General features: G+C 29.4%; 1 protein-coding gene across 8 annotated transcripts in view; it reads right to left on the bottom strand.

Moving 5' to 3' along the window:
* The window catches only part of LOC145326414 (CUGBP Elav-like family member 5), an 86,152-nt gene that overhangs the window by 33,840 nt on the left and 32,914 nt on the right, over nucleotides 1-19,398 (bottom strand). For all 8 annotated transcript variants that reach the window (XM_080169755.1, XM_080169759.1, XM_080169757.1 and 5 more), the window contains exons 3-6: nucleotides 16,578-16,629; nucleotides 14,063-14,147; nucleotides 4,794-4,857; nucleotides 3,089-3,168 (exon numbers count right to left, since the gene is read on the bottom strand). In XM_080169755.1, the coding sequence (XP_080025881.1) occupies nucleotides 3,089-3,168; nucleotides 4,794-4,857; nucleotides 14,063-14,098 (180 nt within the window). In that variant the 5' untranslated portion in view covers nucleotides 14,099-14,147; nucleotides 16,578-16,629. The remainder of the gene's footprint in view (nucleotides 1-3,088; nucleotides 3,169-4,793; nucleotides 4,858-14,062; nucleotides 14,148-16,577; nucleotides 16,630-19,398) is intronic.

Raw genomic sequence — 19,398 nt, 5'->3', positions numbered from 1 at the left:
TATTATATAATGTATGAATAATATTAGAATTTAGAACGGATTGAAAGAAAAATACAATTACGTCTAAAAGGAACAAAAATTTTGTCTGTAGCTTAAAATTTTGATAACTACTTAATCGATTTAGTCTTCCATTTTATGGAAGCTTCTTATAGGTCCCTAGTCTTATTATAAAGGACTTACATTCATACATTAAACTAAATATATAGCAAAAGTAATAAAATAAAGTTTGAGAAAGAGGCAGAATGTTGTTTTACAGAAAAACAAAAGGACAGATAAAATCTATCACATAGGTAATAATCTTAATATGGGACAGTTTTTTTAAAGATTGATAGATAGATAATAGATAGATTGATAGATGGAAATATATATTAAGAGACAGAGAATTGAATAGAGATAGAGATTGAGAGAGAGAGAAAGAGAGAGAGAGAGAAGATATGAAAGTTTAAGAATTAAGTTTTTCAAAGTAATTTTTACTTTTTTCTTGTTTGTTGAGTCGCTCCTCAGTTCCTAACAGATGAATTAGAATTTTACAATTCTAGCACAATTGAAATTTAATTAAATATGTTTTCTTCAAAACTTTGAGAAAACTTTCAACATTTTATAAAGAGATAGAACAGTTCTTAAAATTGTCATGAATTTTTAATTCAAATCAATGAATTTGTATTTCAGTTGTTGAGCCTCTGTTTTTATCTATTTTATACAGATTTTTATGAGGGGAGATATACTTTGAAAAAAATACAATTTGAAATAATACAAAATTTTGAACAGTGCAGATTTTTTCGCTCATTAATCCATTTATCAAGACTTTAGAATTTATATTATTACAACAGCACAAACACAACTGACATCATAACCCACTCTCATATTTGTAAGTTAATATGTCTTTTGTGAATACAAAACTCAATGGAATAGGATAATATACTGAAAACACATCAATTAAGCTATGTATACTAAATATGTTTTATACTAAATATGTTTTTATGAACGGTTTGTGGCCAACGTAAATATATTGAGCCGAATTGTACAAACTGTTTTGCAACCATTGGTAAATATTCCATGACCTAAAGTTGGTTTCTGTGTTCCTACTGATTGATTGACACATAAATTCCCATGTGGACAAATCTGCCACCAAAATCATTGAGGACCAACATCTGGCTTAATGCTATAGTACAATTTATTAAAATTGGAGGTTTTCATTTAATTAGGCCTGTCAGTCATTACTTCCATTGTAAATTGTAAATTGGCTAACAAAAATACCAAACATTAGAAGTTTATTTTTATATTATGTTACCCTTTTAAAATTTTGAATAGGGGTTTTAAGAACGTTGTTTAGAATAGCATCTCAATAATTAATATTTAATATGGAAGTCTATTTACATTATGAATGCAGCCTGTATTTTAAGCAAATTTACAACAGATTAATAAATGTTTTAGTTCGAATCCTCGCCTAAAATGATTATGGTGTCCTGGGAATTCTAAACCCAAGGATAGTGAAGACTGCAGCTTACATTTTACTATTTATCTACCACTTATTGATATGGTTGATTTATCAAAAGCCAATATATTCCAACCAAAGAAACAGCTGAAAGAGTACTACAAGTATTTAAATAAAAAGTTTTAAGAAAAGCGAAAAAGTAAATAAAGTAACAACTTTCAAAATTGTTGGATAATTATTAGTAGCCAAGGAGTGCAGTTTTTTGGGAGACGGGTGTTTTTCTCCCTCATTATTTGTAGGTATTTCCAGTGCATCTAAAATAATTAAATATTCCGAGTGACATACGGAGAGACGGATATATATACGGACAGAGGTACCATAAGTACATTAAATGTACTTCTAAAATTGAAATAAGTATACACTGAAGCATTTACATTACACATAGAATGTGATTCAAAGTTCACCCATAAACACTTTTAACTTTAATAATATAAATTGTAAAGTTTTAGTTTATGTCCCATCAGGGACTTACAACCTTCAAAAGTGCTACAGAACCAGGGGTAAAGGATTTTTAAACGTGATGATTTCATTTTAATCCTTATAAGAAATACTTCTACTTCACCACTTTAAAGTAACTTTTAAAACTAAATTAAAGAGATTTTTTATTTTTTTAAATTTTATTTTTAATAATTTTTTAATATTCTTTTTTTTATTTTCTCCAATTAACAGGCATGTTGACAATAAAAGGACATTGACTGGTAGACTAATTTTCAATAAGGTTTTTTTTGTAGGTAACTTACAGATCATTTATTCAAGTTCATATTGAAGAATGGGGAGGGAAAGATAAAGATTAAGAATAAATAAAATGAAAAAATGGGGGGAAGGGTCCCACTGACACAGACATGGATAATATTAGCAATGATAAAAATTTTTAAATCTGCCAAAGCTTTTAGCCTTTAAACAACTTGTTTTTATAAACTTCGTGATCATGACCAAATGATAATAGGCTGACCTCACTACCTAAGTTGTAATATCATTAGGAATAGCATAACAATACCAACTAACAATCTGAAATAGCAGTGCCATATAAGATTGTACAGTCAGTGCAAGCAATCAAACGAAACTACCTATTTTATGCGCGTTTTCTTTGGCCTAACTATTCTGAATATTTGTCTTTTACCCGTGACAAGGGGAAAAACTGGAGAATTAGTTAAGATATGAATTTAAATCCATTCAAAAAGCTTTATATATTCCAAACTTTGGTGTTAAAAGGCAAAAATATGAATGTATAATATATCTAACAATGTTAACAACATTCATATAGAAGAAGTTGAAATAGTCAGTCATAAATTGCATGAAATGCAGAATACATGAATACAATTTTGAGATACATTAATATAGATGTTACCAGAGGCGTGCAGAAGGGGATAGGGGGGCTGTTTCCACATTTAACTCCCCTGACAATATTAAGGGAGATGGTGGATACACCCTCCTAGGTGTCCACCCCTCTACAACCCCCTTGACAAGGAACTACTTCCCCAAATACTACCAAGGTGCATGTCAGGTGAAGGTTAAGTCAAATCTTATCCATCTGATTGTTCTGACAGACGCAAAAGGTAGATAAACGTAAGTAATTAGTAATAAAAATATTACCGGCAAAGATTGTGACTGAAGAATACTGAGGGTTGTCTGAGTGTCTGGTCCTCCAGCTAGCTTGTACACCTGGCAACCACCTAGATAGATAGATAGATAGGGTTGTCTGTGTGTCTGGTCCTCCAGCGCTAGCTTGTACACCTGGCAACCACCTAGATAGATAGATAGATAGATAGTGAGGGTTGTCTGTGTGTCTGATCCTCCAGCTAGCTTGTACACCTGGCAACCACCTAGATAGATAGATAGATAGATAGTGAGGGTTGTCTGTGTGTCTGATCCTCCAGCTAGCTTGTACACCTGGCAACAACCTAGATAGATAGATAGATATATAGTGAGGGTTGTCTGTGTGTCTGGTCCTCCTGCTAGCTTGTATACCTTGCAACAACCTAGATAGATAGATAGAGAGAGATGTCTGTCTGTCTGGTCCTTTAGACAGCTTGATCACCTAGATAGATAGATAGACCAGTTTGTCTCTGTGTCTGTACCTTGAACAACTAGATAGATATACCCTAGATGTATAAAATTGTAACTTCTTAAATTTCAAGATATTTGTTTCTTTAATATTTATTCTAGCTAGAGAAATTAGATACTTTCCAATATAACAAGAAGAGTTATGTACACAAGTAGATAATGCTAGGCTAAACATTAAGGAAAATAATTATGAAAAATCAATCAAGATGCTAAGGATTAGTCTAGGTAAAAAGAATAAAGAAGAAAAAGGAGAAAATTTGTTGAAAGAGATAAGGAAGAAAAAAAATGATAAAAACCCAGATATTCAAAGAAATCTACATGACAGACATTCATTGTAACTTTTTGAGCAGATTTGCTTCTATAAAATATAAATTTGATACCCTCTTGTGATTTAATGAAATACTTAAAATTTTGCGTTGTTTATCTTAAAACATTTATCATAAGCTAATCCAAAGAAAATTAGAAGCTTCCTTTCTTAAGATACATGGTATTTCAAATTTTACCAAAAGTTTACAAATTTAAAAGTGTGCAATATATCAAGATATCTTTTTTTCTATCTAGGTAAATATAATAAAAATATTTCGAAACAAAAATTACTATGCTTGCTTTAGATTAAAATGTTTAGGTTGATTATGTTTGTTAAGGAGTCCAGCAGGGTTATAGTTTCCACCGATTGGATATTTATAACAAAATATTATAACATGAAGAAATTTATTTGGTCACCTTGTTAGTAAGGTATCTTTCCCTGTTTAAAAATAGTTCCAAAATCAAAATATCCCTAAAATGTGACAGTATACTCTAGATTTAATTTTGTATAAAACTGTACTGTAGCATTATATGGGGATAAATACCCATAGAACCCATCTTAAAGCAACCAATAAATGATTCTGTCACTCATAATAAATGACACCATGCATAGACGTGAAATATACAAGCAAAGGGGAAAATTTATATAGTATAATAAAGAAACAACATATTTGTCTAGGATTTTAAAAACTAGAATACGTTGTGGGCTTTTATGCATCTTAGGTCTTAGGACTCTATAATTTACAAAAGTAAGAAAAAACAAGGGGTGTAGGGGTTAGACTCGCCCTAAACTATATTTGAGTTTAATTTTCACTTATTCACAACAATAAAAAATCTATAAAACCTCATAAAAATTTATTTTTTATTTGTCCCCCTAACAAAATATTTCTAATCTTGACCCCTGTTAAAGAAGAAGGTGTAAACTGACCTTTGTTATTATTATCTTGTCTAAAAAGAGTTTCCTCTATGGCAGGAAAACTGTGATATTGAACCTGAAAAAAAAACAGGATTAGTTCTAGCCAAAACTCATGCCTTTGGAACAAGAAGCACAAAGCAGTTATAAACCAAATAGATCTAAAGAAATTTAAATTTCAAATTTTTACAATATGATTAAAAACAGCTCACATGAAAAGTTTGAAAAGTGGTTTTTAGAACCAATCAAATTCTCATACTATTTGAAAATAATACACTTCAATATTAAACTATTTCATGAAGCTGCCTTCACACACTGCCACAAATAAACAAAATTTTGAGTTTCTAAAAAGTTTTAAAATGTGAAAGTATATAAAAAAGTTGAACCTAGGCTGAAATATCTAAATTTTGTTTTCTATGATTTTGTAAGTTTGTGTTTATATTGTGACAGTGAAGTTTGTTTACATTCAATTTCAGGGGGAGGGGAGTCAAAACATTGCTACAAATAAAAAAAATCAATTTAAACATTGATTATAAATTTAAATGTTTTAATAACGTTTATTCTCCTTCTAAAAACATTAAAATTCAAGGTAATGTTCAGACCCTCATTGGCTAGACTTTAAAACTCTTACACAGAGAGAGAAACTAAACTAGCAATATAATAAGCATTGGCCAGATATGTAAACACAAACTCTGGCCTTATTAGGTCAAATTCTAAGTTATAATTTTGGTCCTTGATTGGTTGAACACACTCCTCCAGTTTTACACAAAAACAGCTGTTCCAAAGTTCCCTATATTATTCTTATATTGCTACATAACATTTTTAACAGACTCTTTTTTATCTGCACATGAACATGAATGTCTCTGTGAAAAATCAATTTTATTATTTTACTTTGAGAATAATAAAATTTAGAATATTATATGCTGTTTTGGACGACCATCTGGCATCCTGTTGGATCCAGGCAGGCAAAGTCAGGGACAGGTACAATGATTCGGAAACAGAAACTAATTCGTTCAGTCTCATTTTTTTAAATTGTTGCACTACCTATAGAAAACAATTAAACCCTTTACTTTTTAAGAATTATAAATGACAATACACAAATTTTAAGCAACTTCTCTGTTAAGAAGAAAGCATTTTTTCTCAAAACAGGCAAACATCATGTATTTTTATATGAGGTTTAGATTATATGAATTATTGTCCATTTTCTAGGTAAACTGCATTCAATTAAGTTATTACAATTTTATGCAAATTTAAATTGAGTCAACTAACTCTGTATAAAGCTAAATATTATACTATACACATACATACAGGATAAAAATACACACTTAATCCTTTACAGGCATTATAGTACAAATATTATTCTTTTTTAAAACCAGGTATTATTTTCTATCACCAAATAGTTAGAATGATCAAATGGGAACAAATTATAAGGCACTAATACTGCAGTAATCAGCCTTTGGGTTGGTAATATTGATAGAAATATGTATCCCATTATATAAAGTAGTAAGGTTTTTTTTGTCTGTAGCTTAAGATTTCGATAACTACTGGGCCGATTAAGTTCTGCATTTTATTGAAGCTTCCAATTGGTTGGTTTTTAGTTTATTTGATTCTTATTTCTAAGTTTAGTTTCAGGCTATTTTCCTACTTTCCTTACTTCTTCGAATTCATAGCTCTTATATTAATTAAGATCATTAGCTGGCTTTAGGAATACCAATATCAGCAGGTAAACTTTTTACTAAAATATTTAAAATTTACTAAAATAATTTAAAAATTAAGCTTGAGCTTTATGTAAATTTGATATAAATTATGCTTCAAATAGATAAACAAGCTAAAATTTACTAAAATGTTCATGATCATGTGGATTTGACTTGTCTTTGAGGTGCAAAAAAACAAAAATAGTTCAAGTTTTTGGGATAAAAACACTTAATTTTATATTATCCTATAGACAGGCAAAGATAAAAGTTTTGAAGCCCATATATAAAAATTTTTGAGGGAATATCATTAATACTATATACAAAGGTAAAACAATAGTCTATTTTTTAATGATTTCACAAAAATAAAAAATATGTTAAATAGATTAGTAGAATGTGAGTATGTTAATTCCTGAATATTGCAAATGCTAAATTATGCAAAAACTTTTCAAGAGCTTTTATCAGTGTGTAGGGAATTAGGCACATTAATTGGGATACAATTTCCAGAAAACTAAAATAATTGTGAAAAAATGTAATGATTTTTCTTTAAAACCAAAATGTTTTATATTCTTTTTAACCTTCGTAATAAAAGAAAAAAATAAGTTACTTTACCATTTTTATAATTTTTATCACTATTCATTCTTAGGGGAAAAAGGTAAACATTTCACCATAAATACTTTTCAATACTTTGGGGGTAACTTTTAACTTTTTAGTTCCATATAAATACATTTTTAATTATTCTAAAAATCAAACAGTAAAGAAGTAATAGGATCTCTGTGTGTTTATGTGTCTGTACCGAAGGTTATCGCTAACTGCCAATCCGAAATGGTTCTCCTGTACAATGGAGTTTCTAATACGTACGAGGAAGGTTTACAACTATTTTGAGGAAGAATATAATACCACCAAACTCCTAAAGAAATCGCCCATAAAAAATACCCCCCCCCCCCCCCCCCATCCTCAAGTGGCCCTAGATGACTTTATGCGCGTAAACATATTTATTTATTTTATAAAACTTTTTTTCTTTTACCTTAAATATTATATTTGAAAATCTGAGGTATTAACTGAATAAGATATGATTTGTAACTTTTGTTGAAATAGATTGACATATTTTATCTCTTCAAACAGGATTTGGGAGGGTTAATAACAATATTTACAATTTTTCAAGGATACTTTATTTTTATTCGGTGAAATTTTCACCTACCCCTCACTTCTCTTACCTTTCTTAAGCAATGCTCCCAGGCAATGTAATATAAAAATTATTTTTATTTCAACTTCAGGAAATTAAGTTTAAAACATATTTTGATTATAATTTTGTATTGGGTATCCCAAATTCTATCTTACTATTTAGTTCATGATATGTTTATATAAATCTCAATAAGTATAAATATAATCAGAATCGCATTTTATCCTCTGAGCTTGTAATTTTTTCATATTATATCAGACTTCACATAATACCAAACCAGACAGAATTTTATAGAATACGCTTTGAGTGTTGAAAACCTAAAATGACAATGACAAAGTCTCTTGCAAAGTTTAAAAATCCTGTGGAAACACAACGTGTATGTCAAAATAAAGTGTTTATATGGCTGTAAGCTACGGAAATATATTTATGTGTAGATTGAAATTCAATATTCACAAACGGGAAATTAAACAAATTCTGATACCAATGTAAAATTACGTTTCTATACAAAAGCAAATATGAAAAGAAAATGTGAACAGTGCTTGCTATTTGAAGTCTTGAAGATTTATATTTGTTGCTGAAATGCTTAGTCACATGATGCTCTTAATGCAGGTGGTTTTCTTCATAAAACATTGATGATTTGCACAGTACATTGTAACTTTTACTAATAGGATTCACTGTTTTAGCGAAAAATTTGATTTGAAATAGCATACATTTTAAATAGACTTGAAATATATTATATCTCGTTGTCAAAGGAATTCTCTTGAAAATTTAAAAATCGATAGAACAATTCTAACATGCCTTAGATCATAAGCAAAGCTTTCAATTTAGCAGTTAAAAACCTGTAAATAATGAAAAACTTTGCTTTTACAAATTATTTTTTTTACGATGCAATGTAGAAACAATTTAAAATTTAGCCGCCAGGTACAAAGAAATAACTGTTAACAACTTAAATACCTGTTTTGCCTCAAGATATTTTTCTTATTCAACAAATTTGAATAAAACTTATTTAAATAGATAGTTTCAGCAGGAAATTAGTTTTATTTTACTAAAAGGGAACATAAAACTATTTATTTGCTGGTAAAAATTAATTAGATACATATTCATATACTTATAAAAATAATCTTTATTCTTTTAATTTAATGAGTTTAAAAGCCATAAAAAGTATCTGTCAATAGTCAAATCCGTTTATAAAGTCAAAACAACAATAAATAATCAAATTTATTAGTAACCATTATATCTGATATGATAATGGATAAATTTGTCGTCAATTTAGCATGCTAATATGGAATGAACCTCACTTATTTGTCAATTCGTTCATTCAGTAGGAAGGGAGGGGGTGGGGTAAAGAGGGTAGATGGGAGTATCGTTTGGGAGAAAAAAAGGCTCTGAAGGCTAAGGTAGACGGGTCCAGCTTGGAAGTGCCTTTAGATTGGAAGGACTGATCGAGATAGTATAGCCAGCTGCGAGCATAACTTTATTAGAGTACATGAAAATATGGTGCAACATCTTAGTAATGAAATATCGATTAATATGGTAGTAGTTTTCATCAATTAGTAAATTTGTCTACAAACTGATGCAAAACGTTTTTAAATGTATTTATAGTCTAGTAAATATCAAGGATAGTTACAACCATGCGAAGCGAAACACATAAAGTGAATTTAAATATTGAAAAATCAATGTACTAAAAATTAGCAACCGAAAAATCACATTTCCCCCCTAAAACTGAAAGCTACCCTTTCCATTTTGGACTGACGGACATAGTGATCTATTGAGTACATATCGAGTAAGCTGTATGCAATGCATACCATAATGAGAATTATTGTTGATCTTTCAGATTTGGCCTCAAAAACTTTTTTTCCTCCCTTTCTTACTGCCACAATTTTCTTTTCTACTGTCCTCCCTTTTTATACAATCTCTTTCCAACTACATAATCCAACTTATAGCAATGACAGGGATAAATATTATAAACAACCAAAATACAACTATGTTCAAAGTAGCGAACAATATTTATGTAGAAATATAAAACAAAATTTGATAATTGTAACAAATCAATGGAGGGAGAATGAGGATAAATTAGCTAACACAATCAATGGAGGTCCATAAGAATGAATGGGTAATGAGAGAAGCAGCTTATAGTGCCTAGCAAAATGACGTCATACTGGCCTACGATTGCTCTATTAAAATGTATACTGCCTATCATTGGTCATTTGTATTTGTATGACATCATTTTTACAGGCACTATAAGATGCTTCGTAATGAGACATGTAAGTACGTCTATGTTCATATATGAATTTGTCCAACTGATTAAGGAGAGTGTATATAAGGGATTAGGAAAAAGAGTTTTGAAACATTGAATATAAATCATTTTACTTTAATTTGTGCATTTTTTTTACATTTTTAGACCTAAAAAGGCCGTTTTATATAAGAATAATTCTTAGTAAAATTGTAATTCAAGTTGACATTCCAAAAGTATTCTTTCTTCTTTCCTAGAATAGTGTTCTTACATCTTTTGAATTATTGGACAGGGAAATGTTTTAGTTCGAAAAAAATAGGCAAACAAGAAAAAAGCTTCCTTGTAAATTTTGTGTACTGCTATATTAGATAGAAAAGGCTAAGGTTGCGCTTTTTCAATGATAAACACAAACAAAATAATAGAATTATTATTGAAATAGTATTTAAAAAAATTATAGAATAAATCTCCTTGTTGAGTTATGAAGGACTATCAGAAATAGACAAGATGTGCCAGGAAGTGGACTATTTATAGATGAATCTTCCCCCAAAATTTTAAACTTGTTCTGTCATTAGTAGTTTAAAATTGTAATGTGGAAGGTTGGACTATAATTAAATGGTACAAAGTTACATTCTTAAAACTTTTTACAAATAATTTAAATCTACCATGATATGAAATTCGTTAATTAAACTTGAAGCGGGAAGAGAAAGAGAATATTTAAAGTCTATTGTCCCATCCCTATATTCCAGGTTATGAAGAGAAAGGACTATCAGAAAGAGATTAGATGTCAGGCAATGTCTTGGGTCTATAAATCTATCAGTATCACGGATATAACAGTGAAATCTCAGGCTATTCTAAGCAGACATTCTACTGTGATCAAAATTATTTTAGGTCCCTAAAACATTTCCTAATGTATGTCATGTCTTCAATAAAAGCCAAAGGGAGGGAAATCAGGAGATAATAGGATATTCTAGCCCCAGAGTCCCAAAGATAGGACAGGAGGATATGTATAATTTTATTTTAATAAGAATCATAAAGTATTGGAATTATTTTACAGGTAAACTAAAAAGATCCAGGGGTTGGGCTTTCATTTTATTTAAAGAACACGCCTAAAAGATAACAGATAAACGTTCTAGCACGTCATATTATTGGTGATTATAAACAATAATGCCCCTGGCCGGAAATATATGGTTGACGCAATGATACCTAGACACCCCATTTTTGTGATAGTAACATAAAAATTAATATTCAAAATTGTTATCAACAAAAGCAAAAATCATAATCCTGTGGTGTGAATCAAAACAAAAGATCTCGAGTGAGGAAGTTTTGCATTACAGGAAAGCTTCAAACATTTGACATAAGAAGGTTTTTTAAAGTTACATGTTTAACTCACAAAGTAATACATTAAAGCTAAATGTTTGAAAGAGAAATTTTTATTCAGAAAAAAAACAATTGTCCAAATGTTCCAAATTGTTAGAAATGCCATCTTTCTACACGAAGGTCCTGTTCATTCGAGGATCATTACTGAACAACATATCTTTGATCATTTATTTTTCCAACAGATTTTTTATTCCAATATAAATAGCCTTTAAAAATTTCGGAAGCCGTTTGGTTTTTCTAGAAACAAGCCCACATAAATGCATTACTATACCATTACCTACCAATTTACTCTTTGCAGCTATTTTTCTTAGTACCAATATTGGTCATCAGCACATATTGTAAAGATATATTTTGATTGTAAGGGCAGAAAAACACTAAGTTTTTCCAATGTAGCTAGTTTTAAAAAGTTTTGGTATATCACTACTAAAAAAACTTGTTTTTTTTAACCCAGTGTTTAAGGGGGTGATGAGACCCCTACATCCCATGACTGCACACCACTGGTTTAACCAATATGGTTAATTTTGCTATTCATTGATGATTAATAAAGTCTTGGCTCTTTAATTAAGAGGCGAAGCAATATAGAAAAGATTTTGTTAAAAGTTCTTGGCTCTTTTTGTGCTTGTTTTTGTAACTGTTTTGCAAGAAAACCAGGAGGAAGCAATCCTGAGAAATAAAAACATATTGATTGGAAGAAATAGAAATAATTGCCACGAGATATATGTAGGATAACATCAGATAAAATAGGAACAAACAAAATAATTTATATTTTCTTGAAGATTACTTTAAAAACTTTGTGATCATATGTCATAAAATGCACAAAACTTTATTAGATTTACTTTCAGTTTGTCACTTTTTATAACTAAACCACATAAAACGAATACTGTTGATTGGGCGTTTTATTAATACTTATATATTGCTTCGCTTTTAATATTCTAATTCTACCTTATTTAAAAAAAACATTTATGCAAAGTTTGAATTTCATAGAATAATTTAAAATAAATAATGCTTTTTGATAGAACAAGTTAGATGGAATTATTAATTATTATGGAATTAATATCTAATATTATTGTATTATTTCTTTATTAAAAGAAACAATTAAACAATAAAAGAAAGAAGGTGGATTATCAAAATTCTATAACAAATAAATAACTACCATTCTTTTCAGATATATTTTTTTACAATAGAAATAATTTAGATTGATAGCTTACTAATATTATTGCTCAAACTACAATAAGACACAAGTGTATCACTCTTAATTTTCAAATTCTGATGGGTCAGTATGTATTTATCACTTAACCTTTGTTTTAGGTTTTATACAACACTTTTATGTATATAAATTATTTATGAGTTCTTTTTACATTTATCTTTGAAAAATATCTCATATTTGTGATATTTCTATATATATATACTACTTTGTATTATAGATAAAGGAGAAAACTTTTTTTGTCAGTAGCTTAAGAATTCAAAGTTTTCTATTCTAGGAAAGCTCCCCTTCGAATAAAAATCCCCTAAATTTTAGGGGCACAGTCGCCCTAATAATCTCTATATGAACTATCTAAATAATTTGTTATTTTTTGACAAATATCGTCATAAATATCTATTTCTAACTTCGTTACATGGACTTGTATTATCAAAAAAAATATCAGGACAAATTAAGAACAGACACAGACACAGAGATATTTCAGACTTCCATCTTATAAACTAATAAAATGAGAATATACACGTAAACATTTGTTATGGGATTCTTCACTAAAAAATAATTGAGTAAACCAATCCATCCCCCTCATTATATTGAATACAGAATTTCTTCAATAACAAGAGAAACTTTTGAAAGAAAACGGAAAGAAAAGATTTCAATACACTTTTTTCTTGGATAGGAAAAACGTTCAATATATCGTTTTGGGGGACAAGGTAAAGAATTTTAATCATTAAAAAATTACAGTCAAATATCTGTGCAAGCTCTTAAAGGTTGGGCATTTGAGGATGTTGTCATTCTTGTTTTAACAGATTTCTTTCCTTCTTTAGAGCAAAAGGAAAGAGTACAGATGAGAAGTTTGAAAAAAATGTCTCTAAGACTTAAAGTGGTGTCCAAGAATAATAAATGACAGTTATATTACAATAAAGTTACGGGCTATGTAACGTATTAGTTCTTCCGTGATATTTGAAAATATAAAAATCTGGGAAATAATCCAGGAGGGAGCAACAGACTGATGTGGTTATTGGAAAATGATTTCAGAGGGTTTCTCAAACTTTTTAAGTCTTTAACAGAACAGTATGATTATGACTTATTACAGCCTGTGATTGGATGTAATTTTATGGTGAAACACCATTTTAGACCACGTTTGATTGCCCCTATGGGTAAAGTTAACTGTGTCTATAAAAATCTGCAAGATATTGACAAACTTAGATACCTATTACAAGGGATAGGTAAAATAATTTTTATTGATGGTTTGTTTCTGCTCACAACATCATTAAATTTAACAATGTTATATGGTTTAAATTCTCATATTACTTTAAATTCAACTCCAAGTTTTTTTAATATTAAAATAAGAAAACAGCCAACATCAGGCCTGGTATAAGTAATAATAAATAAGATCCAGTTCAGATGCAAGTTATCCATCTGATGTAGAATAAAACAGCTAATATCCGGGGACATTTAGCTTCAATTTCTTATTTCTTTTAGTATCCAATCCCTATCTATGTGAACACTTTTAGATTAAAGCAAATACAACAAATGTGGTCAAAAAGCTCTTAAACTTTTTTGAAGTAAGATTTAATTACAAAAAGCTTAAAAACAGACCTGAGCTGCGTCTTCATTATTTTCCTTGCCCAGCATTGTGATTTCTCAGCAATTATTTAAGATAGTCACACAAATCGCCGTACACCTAAAAAAAGAAATATTTAAAGTACTGCAATAAAGCGAACGAGTTTCCAAATTAATCAAAGATAATTATGTACATAAGAAGCTTAGCTAAAGCCACCAACATAATTAATGTGAAATACAAACAGAAATTATAGATTATATGCGCTCATAAAAAGAATATGTATAACTTGATAAAAATATGTAATAGAGTTTAATGGCAATATCTTAGATTCTAAATTGCATTCATTAAGTGTAAAATATAAACATTAAATTGTAAACAAAATGTAACTCATGTTTTATTTAACAAGGATGAACACATTTATAGGTGTAAATCATGCTAAAGGCCTTTATAAATCCAGAAATATTATTCTTAAAAGACAGGCTTGTATGTAATTATGTCTAGTTCAACCCACTTACCCCTTCATTGAAAAATTGCTTATACCAAAATATTTTTACAAAATGTACTTAGTGTTTTTATGATATCTAACTAAGCACCAAAATTGTCTTTAGATTCTAAGAGACCTTAGTTTAGAAATGCTTCGCAAATTTAAACTGTTTATATTGAAACATCTAGTGAGTCAGGTGCCCTAACCTACTTTCATATAAACACAGATGCATTGCAAAGGCAGGGATAGATATACGGGAGAAGTTTTCAAAATGATTATTGTAATAATGAGGAAAAATATTACTAGAAAGCCTAAACAACAATTCTAAATTTGTTAATTAATCATTCAAAAATGTAATAGTACTATTAAATTTGTTCGATTCCAATGATAACTTAGCATAATGTTTTAAGCGTATCATCTCTATAATTAGTTTCTCAAATCTAAAGGTAGTAAATAAACCAGTTATGAAAAGGGAAAACAAATGTTTAATGAATATTGTGATCCTTGTTTATATCATTTCTCGCCCTTTCTTTTTAGATCATGCATCCTTATCCAAGGTACGCTGTAGTAAATATATTCTAGTCATCCAATATAAACCTTATTAATTATTAACACACCTTTTAAAGGTTAATACAATGACAGCTGGGTTCTAGAGAAAAATCATTTATTTACAAAACAGTAAACTAATTTAAGTAGCAAGCTTGTACCTGGCACTTTTATATAACTGTACCAAAAGTTCTTTCTGTTCGTTTCTATGAACTAATTTTGCAGATATTTTTTGCACTCTTTAGTATGGTAATGTATTAGTTTATATAGTTGGTAAAAGCTCTAGGAAAACCGGCTGACATTTATGTTATATAGGGGATATAAATCATACCATTTGGAAATATTTAGCAGCAGTAGCGATATGGAAGATATCTTTTTATTCCGTCAGATATCCTATAATAATCTTCCCCTGACCAGTCTATCCGAAATCTTACATAAAACAAATCCCACAAGTATTTTTATCCAAGCCATTTTACTTAGTGATCTATGGCCGATAAATAACTGTACATCCCCAATGTTAATACACAAATACCCCTTCTGTAGATTACAGTTAGTGGTTAAAACGTTTAAACATTCAACTTAATAAGCCAATCAATCAAAATTCAGTAGGAGTCCCCAAAGCTAAAAAATAAGGAAACATTATTATAAAACTTTAGAGACTAGTGTAATAAACAACCCATTGTCCCCTTCCTTCTTGCATTTTACTGTTTCTGTTTATAAAATAAATCAGTGTTTTATGTTTATACATTGAAATTTTGTTTATATCTAAACGTGGTCCTATAGTCAATTAGTTATAAAAATATTACATAACATAATGAGTCTAAAGCAGGCATATAATATACTGTGATGTTTTTAAATTTGATAGCAATGAAAATATTCTAAATTTTTACAATTCTTGTTCAATGTTACAATTTGAGATTTTAAAATCTATGATATTCTTTATAAGCTACTCTATAACTGAAGCACGTCAGTGCACGTCCACATTTTGTAAGTGCAGCAATTTCAATCTCTACCTTCTAGTTGAATGAGCTAAACCGTCCTTAGCCACCTTTTTTCCCTACTTCTGCGTTTTTTTTTACTTTTTCTATTACTTTTTGACTAACTTTTTTTCTTACATTTGTTTTCTTTTCAATATATCATTATATTCAGCAATTTTTGGACAAAATTTTCCTTGTTTTCAAAGTAAAACAAGGTAGTTATTTCTTTTATGGTAAAAGATAACAGTAATGTACTTAAGTACTATTTGCTATTTCATTTAAAATAATCATTACAAATAAAAAGTTAATTTATCATGTTTTCTAAGCTATAAAACATATGTTAGCTTTTTTATATGATTGTTGAAATCAAGAGTTTTTCAACCTCAGCCAGTTTCAGAAAATCTGGGTAAGCTGCAACCCAGGAATATTAAGGTATAAGTCCATTTTGAACATAGCCAGCATGTACAACCAAATCAAATCAAAGTAACAGTATGACGTACGTTCATACCCTAACTATAGAGTAGCTGCACTACTAAAGATTACCTAAATTTCTTATCATGAGCAGAAATATCCACCTCAGAAAGTATCACGAGATCTAAAACATAAAATAAATTTAATACAATTAAAATTTTGACTTTTTTAATTGAATCAATAATTATTTTGGGTTTGATAGTTTGTGAACATGTGTGTTTATATGCTGCTTTACTTTTTTTATTAACTAATATATTTCTAATCAAACTCTATTTTGCCAGGTATACTAATATGTTTCTAATTTAACTCTATTTTGCCGGGTATACTAATTGATATATTTCTTATTTAACTCTATTTTGTCGGGTATACTAATATTCTATTTTGCCGGGTATACTAATATATTTCTAATTTAACTCTATTTTGCCGGGTATACCAATATATTTCTGTTTACAAAGTATAAAGATAACTTTGCTAAATCCGCTTCAGAAACATGGACATATATTTTTGAAAAATTTCTCTTATATTCCATATTCATATCAGCACATCTTTCTTTATAATAAAGGTATGTACGTACGTTCGTTTCTTGAACTTCAAAGAGTACCCACTAAGGGCCATCCTTAGTCTCCTTAGATTGTGGGACACTCCTATGTATTTACTTTACAACGCGTTTTTTCTGTTGTAAGTTTGTTTTTGCTGCCAATAGGCATAATTTTTTGTCATTTATTGATATCCTTATCTCTACCCCTGATACTTATACCAAACCTACAAACAACCCCCCTCCCCCCAAAACCCCTTCATCTACTTATCAAAGCTCTAGAAAAAATCAGAGTTATTGAGGGGGGGGGGGAGGTAGAGGGAGATACTTGCCCCTAGGGGAAAAGTGAAGAGGATTAGTGGTGATGTCATATAGATGAGAGAGATGAAGAGAGAGAGAGAGATAGCGAGAGGGAGAGGGAGGAAAAAGGAAAAATAAGAAGGGAAGTAATAATAATAATCTGTGGGATAGAAAGAAAAAGTGAGGGGATAAAATTTCAAAAAAGCAAAAAAGTCTCTTTATTCTCCTACGTTGATAAGTTTATGATAATTTTAGATAGTATTGCAAACAACCATTTTTTATATAATATCCAATCTATGCATAGAAGTCTTATTATGATAATGAGGGGAATATGTTTGAGCTAAGGCATTCTCCTTACTTTACCTAATTTTGCTATTACTTTTTCCAGCTGTTTTATGATCTTACTATCGAGTCAACAATTTTCTCTTATCATAGTTTGGAGTTCTGCATTCCTTGCACTTAATATCTCGGGAACAGACAATTATACTGAACATTTATTGAACATTTATTAATACTGGCATTTTTTCGCTGCATTAAATGTAAAATATGAATCATTATATGAAAAATTAATTGCTTATATTATGTCGATAAAATTTGATTGTTTTTTGCAGATTTTATGTTACTGTTCCTTTGAGTACTTATTATATATGATTTATATATTAATGTATGTATAATATTTATCAATAATATAGCTAAAAATAAAAGAAAAAGCAAGTCATAGTAAAATCATTAGTGTCGCCATTTTATGGAACATACTCGTGGTCATGGCTGACATATCCTATTATATAAAGTAGTAAGCGTTTTTGTCTGTCCCGAAGGATCGCGCTAACCGCTGAACCAATATTGTTCTCCTTAACAGTGAAGCTTCTCATAGGTTCTGGGAAGGTTTTAAACTATTTTTGGGGAGGGTGTCTTCACTCCCTTCCCCCCAAAAAAAATATTTTCTTTTACTGTTTTGAAACTAAAATTCAAATTTAAGGTAGACTTTTCCCCCTCCATCCTTAAGTGCCCCTAGATGCTTCTAGGGGCCTAGCCGCTAGTAATCTATATAACTTATTATCATGTTAGTATGACTGCAGTAGCAATATAATAACTAATATATTTAATGTTTAAAAAAATTTAAAATCTTATAAAACCAAATAACTTTTGTACCTGACGTGAAATGCACATAAAATTTTTGTATGCATGTTTGTTTTCTTCAACTTCAAAATTCCCAGGAACAAGGCATAATGCATTAAAAGAAAAACTTTTTAGGTAATAATTTCATTATCTTTTTGTAATTCAAGCTTATTGTTTTTGAATAGTTAAAGGTTGGTAAAAGTTTTTCTTTTGATATATTTTCCCTTAGTCACTAGAAATTTTATGCAAGGCATTTTGGAGTAAGAATTCGAATAAACTAACAACTTCTTATCTATTTAAATGCCATTTAAAGATAGATGAATTCCTAAGCATCAAATATAAGAAAAGAATTTTGACTAATTAAAACATCACCCACAAATACCCATCCCCCCTCCCCTCAAGCCCTTTAAAAGGCATACAATAAATGCTTAATTTTTCAACTTTCCCATTTTTTTTGGTAGATTGCAAAGCATCTTCTTTATTGAAAATATCATTTTTTTCAAGGAAAAATTTTGCAGTTTTGCACATGTACCAGTAAATTTGCAAGAAATTGCATATATTAGGTAGCAGAGGCCTTAAGTTTACTCAACTTAAGCAACTTAATTCAACATCAAGTTTATTTTACAGTTATATAATCATATTCACATAACGATAAGAAACAAATTATAAAAATGTTTTATTTCTGACAAAAATATACAAAAAAAAAACCATTTTAAAAAATTACGTTTATTAATTTCAAACAAGTTGATGTTTTAGTTATTTAGAACCATCCTTGAATAATAAATGGTGTAATTATTAAACAAATATGCACGTTTTTGGAACGTTATGCATTTAAAACAGTTTCATTTCCAATCAACATTGTATTTTATCATCTGATTTGCTTAGTTTCGCTTTAATATATATATAGTGCCATCCTTGATTTATCATTAATATTGAGAT

The sequence above is a fragment of the Acartia tonsa genome, chromosome 8 (genome assembly GCF_053477335.1).
Source record: "Acartia tonsa isolate MP-2025a chromosome 8, ASM5347733v1, whole genome shotgun sequence".
Lineage (NCBI taxonomy): Eukaryota > Metazoa > Arthropoda > Copepoda > Calanoida > Acartiidae > Acartia > Acartia tonsa.
Note: the sequence above shows the minus strand (reverse complement) of the source record. Positions and strands in the feature narration are given on the sequence as shown.